This window comes from Mesitornis unicolor, unplaced genomic scaffold (genome assembly GCF_000695765.1).
Source record: "Mesitornis unicolor isolate BGI_N332 unplaced genomic scaffold, ASM69576v1 scaffold38662, whole genome shotgun sequence".
Lineage (NCBI taxonomy): Eukaryota > Metazoa > Chordata > Aves > Mesitornithiformes > Mesitornithidae > Mesitornis > Mesitornis unicolor.
In genome coordinates this window covers 22858-32808 of record NW_010170553.1, presented here as the reverse complement: position 1 = coordinate 32808, position 9951 = coordinate 22858, and the positions used below count along the sequence as shown (strand labels likewise).

Genomic DNA, 9951 nt, shown 5'->3' with positions numbered 1-9951 from the left:
CAGCAGGACTCTCATGGGGTTGAGCTCATGGTGGGGGGGCTCGATCTGGGCCATTTCGATCAGCGTGATTCCCAGTGACCAGATGTCTGCCTTGTAGTCGTACGGGGTGTCCTTCATGGTCTCGCACATCACCACCTCTGGGGCCATCCTACAAGGGGCAGAGCAAGGAGCAGGGATGGTAAGGGATGACACCGACATCAGGCACGTGAGCCTCACAGCAGCGATTAAATGCTTTAAATAAATCACAGCATTGCACAAAATACAGTCTTTTCTCCCAGCTCTGGATTTCAGAAGCAGCAGCATCTTTTCTAAGGGGTTCAACCCCCTCCCTCTTCCACAGACCAGCCGAGACAGCCCACGAAAACCCTCAGGCCATTGACATCTGGCGCGGATGTTGCTTCAGACAATAAATTAATCCTCACCGATTCCGTTCCTTCAGCAAGTTAGGTGATTTAGAGATTGCATTTCTGGAGTGAGAAGTCGTTCCCACGTGCTTGGAGCTGCTTCAAAGCCCACTCCAACCCCCCTGGCTGGGGGCAGTGCAGGTGCACACACGCGAGCTCATATGTGTGGGTGTGCGTCCCTAAATCCTCCAAGCCTGGAGCATGGTGGCCCCTTGGGCAGCTCAGGGCACCGTGACACTGGGCAATGCTCCCACAGCTCCCTTCAGGCATGGGAAATCCTTGCACGTGTGGACACTGGCCCAAACTCTTTGTTAAAATCCTCCCACCCACGCCTGGTAAGTCCCTATGGTCCAACACATCCCAGAGGCCATCAGCTCCCCAGTTCTGATTTACAGCAGAATGAAGCTCCTCATGAACATAGGATTTCTTAGCAAGCAGGTTACTCACCAGTAAGGGGTCCCAATGAAGGAGTCTCGCTTCTGCAAGGTTTTCATGTTTTTGGCAGACACTCCAAAGTCAGCTGCAAAGAGCAGTAACATTAGATGCTATAGGAAAACTGAAAGACCCCTCTGAATTAGCACACTTGTCTGAAATACAGATTTAAAAGCAAACACACATTTAAGGCAAAAACATGATACAATGTGCTGTTTCCTCTAACCCTGCATCAGAAATTAAATTTGCTTTTGGGTAGGCAATGACCAGGGACCTTCCCCTCCCCTGTACTGAGAGACAGGGGCATATAACAGGCCACCCCTACTGTAATGCAAACCCTACACATCTCGAAGGAAGTCGAGATCTTTTCCACAAACAAATAAAAGTAGTTCTGTGTCAGATTACTTTCAGAACTGCTATTTCATAGCAAAAAGTCTCCGTTTGCACCAGAAACACAAAAGCACTGTTAACATCCTTTCTCTTCCCTTCAGCCCCATGCACAGCAGCCACTGTGTGATGCCTTTCCCTGGCTTTGTCCCTTCTGTAGAGACCTGCTGAAGCCAACCCAACCCAAATCACATTGGTAAGACCTTTAGAGGGTACCAAGCCTGCTCCAGGTCAGTTTGTTCTCTAAGATGGCCCTGATGACCTCTGGAGGAGCTGTTATCCATCTGCACCCCAGGCTCAGGGTGTCCCTGACTGTGGGTCATCCTTGGCCAAAGCCGGTAGAGCACTTATGTCAGAGCAGAGCCCATGGTCATGGGAAGGTTTCCATCTTCCCAGGCTGGCTAGTGTCCATAATCCCAAGACACATCCCCACAGCTGCCAGCACCCTTCATCAGGGTCTAGAAAAGACTTGCACCTTTCTGACTGGACCCTACAGACAAAGGCACCCTCTCATCCCCCAGCAGGCAGGTAGACGCCAATTTAACTCCAGCCCATAGCAAGTTGGCAAAGCAACCCTTTGGCAAAACTCGCCCTGTCACCACCAGACCTGCTCTGGAGATAAGACGAATTCTTCCAGCTCCCAGCCCTGCCAACTGGCACCTTGCACAGGATGCTCGCCGGGCCAAAAAGCACAAAAATCAAGTTCAAAGAGGGATTAAACAAATTCACAAAAGGAAAGTGTACCAAGGGCCTGAGCACGGCTGTGGCTCAGGGAATCCCAGTGCCCAGCTAGGAGCTAAGCACAGCACACAGCTTGATGGGAGATTTGGCCTTGGTAGACTGGTAGACTTGGAGAGCATCACTCAATCCCATCCTGTGCTTGGGCATAGCCAAACACTACAGTCCAGCTCTCCAGAGCACACAGCTATTGTTAGTGTAGTGTGAAACGGTCCCAAGCAGCACCATCACCCATGGCCACTCTCCCAGTGAGCTCTGCCAAGTGAGCACCCACTGTGCAGCTCACCCAGCTTGATGTCCCCATCCTGGGTGAGGAGCACATTGCCCGCCTTCAGGTCACGGTGGATGATCTTTTTGCTGTGGAGGTAATGGAGAGCTTCCAACATCTGGCGGCAAATCACTTGAATCTGGGGTTCGGTCAGGCCCCGGTCCAGCTCTGTGGAGAGGGAAAGAGCTGTTAACCAGGATAGGGATGCGACCAATGCTCCACCTGAGCAGCAGGAAGGCATGGGCTACCCAGCAGACCATTTAAAAACCACTGTCCGTGTGTCACAGCAGCAGGAGACCAATGCAAAGCAGCTTGTTAAAGTAATTTATTCCTTAAGCCAGCACTCGCAGCACAACGCTTGCCTGCTTGGAGCTGCTGGTTTATAGCTCCCTCCAGGGGATGCACAGCTGAGGCCGAGACATCTGGGCCAGGACCAGTGGATGAGGGGATGAGGAGGGGGAGCCAGGCCCGCCTGCAATTTCCCTGCCAATTTGGTCCTGCAGACAAGCTGGGGTGCAAGGACGATGCTGCGGAGAGGAGGGAGCTGAACTCAGCTGCAGTGGGGTCAAACACAGGGGTGGACGCTCAAGCAGCTCTGTATGCAGCCATGCTCTAATCCCGCAGGGCACCATCCCTGCATCAGGGACATGCCACCTCCTAAAGCACAAGCAGTAAAATGCTGACCAGTGTGATCTCTATGCACTGCTTCAAGCTGGCTTTTCAGGCAGCATCAGGTACCAGCACAGCAGTTCATACCCCGCTGTCTGTCCCTATCTCTGCAGCTTGCGGGGACACACGACCACTGGCATGACCTCCCTGCAGAGCTCGGCCCAGCTACCTTCACCATCTGAGACCGCTTTCCAAGACAACGGCTCTGCAAACCATCAAACCTCCAGATGGTTAGCATCGTCTGAGCTCCCCTCCCTCCCTCTGCAAGCCTCTCACAGGGCAGACCCTTCCTCCAGCACAGCTGAGCACGCAGCAGAGCCAACCGAGCCTCAGACAACTCCAGCTGCCCAAACTGCAGTGCTGGGATGGGAGCTGACAGATGGACCCCAGCAACTGGGACAGATGCTCATGCAGAGCGAGGAGCTTGTCCACAAGCCTGGAGGATGCGGGGTCAGCCACTTTGTCCCTCCTCTTCCTCACCAAGATCTCCCTTGCTCTGGGGGAAGCTGATAGTTTTCAGTCTCCCTGGAGCAAAAGTGAGGTGCAGCAGACCACAGGTTTTGTACAAAAAATTTCAAAGGCAAATGCCGGTTGCTGGAGGGGATGGGGAGGTGGAACAGGCAGCATGCAGCAACTCTGAATTTAATAAGTGAATTTAATAATGCTGAGAGCACTTCTGAGCTCCAACCTGTGGCTCCTCCTGCCCCTCATTTGGGGGGTGACAGCACTGCAGTCAGACCACTTGCTCACAGTTTTCTAAGCACCCCCTTCCCACTCCAGCTCCCACATCCTCCAGACACCAACTGCCATGGACATGGCCCCAGGAACACTTGGGGCACTGAGTGTCCCAGGAGACAGTGCACACCTGCTGAGGTTTTCCAGAGCAAGGCACCAATTCCTCCAGCAAAGGTATTTTCCTTGCAGTGGTCTGGACCTGCTTTAAAGAAGATCCCTAACAGAGGCACAAGTTTTAGGGGCTGAATCAAAGATGACAAATTTGGGTCCATACTTCTGGAAATAAACAGAGGCCTTTGGAAATATCAGAGCTGAAAGGGAGGAACCCCCGGAGAGATGCGGCTCTGTACCAGGGGCTCCAGGCAGGAGGACGTCAGAGATGACGTCACCTCCCCGGGGTCTGTACAGCCCCAGCACAGAGGGGCTGGGGCACCAGGCAGGGCTGTTTTGGGGAACACCCACATGCTCCCGGTCCCAGTGGCTCTATGTGCAAGGGAGGAGTTAAAAATGGGAAGATTCCTGGAATTGCTGCAAACTGTAGTTTATTCAGTTGCTTGTGCTGGTTCACCAGATGACTGATACCATACGGAGAAGTCAGCAAGGAGATCCTGGGAGATTCATCATGACAGCACTCAGATTAAACATCTCAGCTCTGCTGCCCTTCCCGGGAAGCTGTGGGAACAGGATCCCAAGCACCCCGTGCCTCCAGCAGATGAATATTTAAAACTATCTTTCCCCTGCAGCCACACTCTCTTCTCCCCATGCCTTGTGATCTGCGATCCCAGCAGCATTTAAATCACAAAAGAACATCAAAGTAGCTTAAGAAATGCCCCAAGGCTGCCACACCTTCTGCTCCGGGTATGAAAATAGGAGCTCATATGGGAGAGAAACGGTAGCTGGAGTAGCTGGGGCACCCACGCCTGCTGTCTGTCCTACAGCTGCCCCTGAGTGCATGCCAGAAGGCTGGAAACACCTCACGGGCATCGCCCCGAGCACAGAGAAGAGCCCAGCACCGCACACTGCACTCACCCAGCATGGTGGCATCCACCGCCCCGCCTGGGCAGAACTCAATCATGATCTGGGGAAACAAAGAGAGAGGAATTAAAGTCAAGTCCGCGTCTCACTGAGCAAAGCCCACTGAATAGGGAAGAAGAGACAAAAACGTTGGGTTTTGCCTCCCTTCATTGCAAAGCTGCCCGTTTGCCCCATATGCAGAGGCTTCAGTGCTCCACAGGACATGTCCCCCAGGCATCCCCAGCACAAACCATCACCAGATCCCTGGGGCCAGATCCCGCACACCGCCCACAGCAGCCACCAGAGAGGGACCATCCCCATCACTGCGACACTCCCAGCAGTCATGCCCTGCCTTGCACCCTGTACCTGGACACCCACCCTGAGCAGCCAGCTTCAGCTCCAGCTTCCTCTCTGTTTACATCTCTTCCCATTGCATTTTGGAGCAAGGGCTGCTCCAGGGAGCATCTTGCCAACAGCATGAGATAGCTGTCATAGCTGGGAGCTGACGTGGCCGGCAGAAATCAGGCAGGATTTTCTTTGGCAGATGAGAGATGGGGAGGGCTGTTGGGTCTTTAATTTCTTTTATTTTTGTTTTCCCCTCTCCCATTGCTCAGTAGTTCATTGCTCTCTTGATTTTGAGCAGTTTGAGGGAAACATATGTTGCTGTTTCTCTGCTAGGGACAGGCACAGAGTCCTGCCAGCTCCCCTCATCCGCCTGCCTGGCCCCCTCTGCCCATCCACACTCCCACAGCGTGGGCAGCACCCACCGGCTGGGCCCTTCCCCAGCACCGGGGGGACGCAGGTCCTCTGCCACCTCACCTCTGCACAAGCTCAGACAAACTCTGCTCAGATAAACAGGTTAAAATTCCAAGCAGCCAAGGGTTAGGAGGGACAAGAGATGCTTCACCTCCCCAACAGGCTCTTCTCCTTGTCGAGGTGACACAGGGCAACATACCAGAGAGGTGAAATGCCAGAGTTTATGTTGAGGACAACGACTGAGCAAACCCAAGGCAGTGTTTACCAGCACAGCTCTCTCAGCCCTTCAAGTGGAGGTCATGTTATTAAACGCTGCTCTAAGCACTGGACCAGGAGCTGAGGGGTAAAGGTTCAAGCTCCCTCTTCCCCATGGCCTAATCCTGCAGCCCTTTTGTCCTGCCATTACTATACCTGGACCTCGGTGGAAGACACAACTGCTTTGTTTTGGAGGAGAAGGGGGAGCAAGATCAGGTGGTGGGACACAGCAAGCCCTGAATTGCTCTGTGAGAACTGACCGAGGTCCCAGAGTCAGAGGGGGGACAATGAGGTCCCCGCTGGATCCCTGCGCCCCACCATCACCCCAGTGCAGCTCTCAGCGACTCATTTCAACTGATTATTTTTACAGTGTTCCTCATCATGTTCATCAGAGCAGACTAACACCACCAGTGGACACCAGCCCTTTTGGGGCTCCACAGAGCCCAATGTGCCAGAAGCAAACCCCAAACAAGCCCCATACCAACGCCAACCTGCCAAGTGGAAGGGCAAGGGCTTTCCCTCGCTCTCAAGGCTGAGGGGATGCATGGTGCACAGCCAGCCTGGTGACAGCACCTCCCTACAATGGTAGCACAATCCCACCTGTGGGGCCTGCCCTCTGCCAGACCATTTGACCTGCTGCTAGCCCAGACCAGCAATGAGCAAGCCATTGCTGGCTGCGTCACCAGAACCCACGGTGCAGGATTTGCAGCGGCTGCAGAACAGCGCAGACCTGATACCATACAAATTTGAGTATCACAAACAGTCTCAAAACTTCAAATAACTGAGCCCGAATCAGCTGCTAACGCAGCCTTTGCCATCCAGAGGCCCCAGGTGCTTTCATTGCTAATGCTCAGCAAGCAGCTTTACAGCTTCTGCCTCTCTGTGTCCCCCAAACAATTTTAATTTGGGATGACAAACACAGAGGGCAGCTGGCTGGAGGGCAGCCACAGCTGCTCTGGACAGCAGACCCCCAGGAACCCAATGTGGTGTCTGTCCCTCCCTGGGGGCAGATGCTGTGCTGAGGTTTCCAACCAGTGGCACAGCCAAAATGTGCTTTGGTCACACACACACTGAGATTTTAAACGGGGAAGGGCCAAGCACAATGCACCCTGCTCTGGATCTGTGTGGGATGCATTTCTTCTCACAAAGTTTCATTTGGTTCATAGCCTAGCAATGAGAAAGTTAGGGAAATCAGCCCATCTGAACCAGCATGACCGTGTATGTTTATGAAGGCACAGCAGGCTGCAAGCCAGGCATTGGGAATATGGGAAATATGGAAAACACAAAAATATGCATTTTCAACAAGGGCAGAGATGCCAAAGAATAATTATGGGTGGGGCCACATAGTCTGAATATAGAAAAACCTAATGGGCTCATTTCAGCCCAGAAAACCTGATTTAAACAAATGGAACTGGCAATCCCATAGCTCATACGCCACTCGCACTTCCTTCCAGGAGCAGAGCCAGCCTAAAAAACATTTTACCATGGAGGCATGGTTACCACTGATGTATGGGCTGACAACACCTTCACTGAGGCATCCCCAAGGCATGGCTGGAGCAGTCACCACTGCAGTGACAGTGCCAACCTCAGCACTGCATTTCACCTCTCAACGCCACATCGGGCTCGGTTCCACCATGCTCAGCTGGCCCCAGCAAATGCCCTGCCACCCCTCACGGGGCTCGCTGTGGAGCCCCAACAGCACCACAAAACAGCAGTTTCACACATCTTGTCCCAAAAAAGCTCCCAAGGTCTTGTGAGCCAAAGATATGAGACCTGCGGGGGTCTCCGCTCCAATGTGGAAAACCTGAAACCAGCTTCTTCATGCTAATTAGAGCTTGGGGGGCACTCACACCTCCTCCTGCCTGGGGTCCATGCAAAGAGGTCTGAGCACCTGCTGTGGGGTCTGCAGCCAGCAGCTTGGAACAGGGCTGGAGCAAACATCCTGTTTGTAACGATTTCCTCCACACAAGAAATCCAGGGACTTCCTCGCCAAAGGCCGCCCAGCCCCTCAGCTGCAATGGGCCCCCATGGGGAATACGCAGCAGCAAACAGAGCCCTCCTTGCTCCTGCCACCTCCAAGCTGTTATAAATCCTGAGGATTACGCACTATTGGCATTTTAGTCAGTCTACAGGCAGCTGCAACCGCACAGGCACATGCAAAATTCGCTAGTAGCTCCCATTAGTGATCTGCCTCCCAGCCCAGCCAGAGCCCCTGCTCTCAGCTCCAACACCACGGCCAAGAACGCCAGCCACCGCGCTGGGCTCCTTCACAGCTCCGCCGGGACACACGAGCTGCACGCACAGGAATGGATTTGGACAGAAGTTTTATAGACAGAGAAAGGAATCTGCTCTTTCTACCTCTCAAACCTTTGTAGCACAGTTTGAGCACTGCTATTTAAAAAAAAAAAAAGCCGCTTTTCTCCTATGTCTTTAGTGAAATGGCATGAATGAAGATGTCTGCATGCAGAAACCATGTAATCTTTCCCTTTCAAGAACACAGGCAAAATTTAAATTTAAACTTAAATTTGAAAGCAAAAGTCCAACACAAGTTAAAGGGCTTTGCTGGTGATCTTGATTTTTCCTGTGGCTCATTCTCATTCTGCCTTCAGGCAGAGCAGGTCCTGGAAGCATTTTGTGGCCCAAAGGGAAACAGGGCACACAAAGGGGGCTGGGGCCCTTTTTTTTGACTGTTTTGAGTAGTAAGTGACTGCCTGGAAGGAGAGGAAGCAGGGTCCAGTAAGCCTGGGGTTGCACAGGAAAATAAATATACATACATATGCATGAAACTGCTACATTTTAAATTAAGCTTTCTTAAAGAAGCAGGTCTTCAGCTTGTACCTAATCGAGGAGTACTACACGTTACGGAAAAGCACGATATTACTCTGCAGCTCAAGACAGCAGATAGACACTGTGCCAGGAGAATCTCTCCAGCACCTTATATTGGACAAGGGCCAGAGGGACACTAACCCCCAAAACAAACCTAGGATGGATCAGAGCCCAGTGCAGTTTCTGGGCCTGACAAACCAGGAGCAGCATCTCCTGCCCAGGTACCAAACTCCTCCCATGTAGGACAGAGAGCCTGCTCGCTCCTCCCACCCTGGGCAGGACTGGTCCTGCCCCTTGCGTGTGTTTGAGCTCCTAGAACTTTCTATACCGTTAAAAAAAGCAGCATAAATAAAAGCTTATCTAGAAAAGTATTCTTACGACTGACAGTCACCAAGGGTGGAACAGCTGATGTCCCTGAACTGAGGTTTGCCACTGAAGCCCAATGAAGGGGGAGGACACACCCTCGTCACAGTGTTACTCATCCCATTGGCATGTTGGAGGGCAGAGGCCCAGGAACTGTTCCCTCTGCAGCAGCACAGGAGAAATGCCTCTTCCAGTCAGAAATGTTGGAAAAAGCGTTCAGCTGAGAAAGCTGGGGGCAGCTCATCCCGGCAGTGGTGGCCCTGGGCATCCAGGTGTTTCCCCTGAGCACACCACACTGCACAGGGAGGCCACCAGCTCCCTTTCAGATCAGAAGCCCTTGGCTGGCAGCCCGGTCACTCCCAAGTCACTGGAGGTGGCGGGTGCCCACAGGCTTTTCCTGTGACTTTGCTGCTTTTGCAGTTTCATGTTGAACAGTCCCATTGCTTTGGGGTCACAGCGGTGCTCCAGATTACCCAGGTCATTATTCCATGGGTGCACGCTGTGCTAAGTGTTGTAACCACCCGGCCACCTCCCTTCTCACCAAGCCCCAAGCATCAGCAGGCATGGGAGGTTCCCTATGTCCCCAGGACCTGTCTGCCCCCAGATCCACCCTGCCTGGCCTAGAAACTGCTTCAAAACTGAAGTACTTCAGCAATTTCCTCTCCTTATCTGCAGCAGAGGGTTTCATTTTGTTTGTTTAAGCAGCTGGCCGCTACTGAGGAGAAGGTAACCCACAGCATCCTGCTGCTGTGGCAGCCTCCATCACCCACGCACAGCCTCGTGGCTCTGCCACGTTCATGGGGCAGCTTAGGGGTGTCATTGTCACTCACAGTGGAAAGCACCCTCCGGCACAGCCACCAGCTCTCCTGCCTTGTATTGGCATAGAAGAACTGGGGAGATAAGCAAAGTAAGTGTGTTAAATTAAATTGTGCTCCATTTATAGACCAAGCCGGTGAAGGGAAATGCTCTTCAGGTTGCCTCCAGCTATCGCACCCATTCCTCCTCCCCTCTTCTCCAGGATGCCAAGTTGGCACAAAACTCCTGAGGGTATGCTGCTGTTAGCAGCGGTCATTCCCATCTTGGTTTTCTCTGAGTTTGAGCAGG

General features: G+C 52.8%; 1 protein-coding gene across 1 annotated transcript in view; it reads right to left on the bottom strand.

Annotated features, from left to right (window-relative positions):
• STK10 (serine/threonine kinase 10) overlaps positions 1-9951 on the bottom strand; it is a gene marked incomplete at its 5' end in the record, with an annotated part of 32127 nt that overhangs the window by 11393 nt on the left and 10783 nt on the right. Inside the window, 4 exons of the mRNA XM_010179728.1 lie at positions 2-148; positions 852-924; positions 2248-2397; positions 4663-4711. Coding sequence (XP_010178030.1) covers positions 2-148; positions 852-924; positions 2248-2397; positions 4663-4711 — 419 coding nt within the window. The remainder of the gene's footprint in view (position 1; positions 149-851; positions 925-2247; positions 2398-4662; positions 4712-9951) is intronic.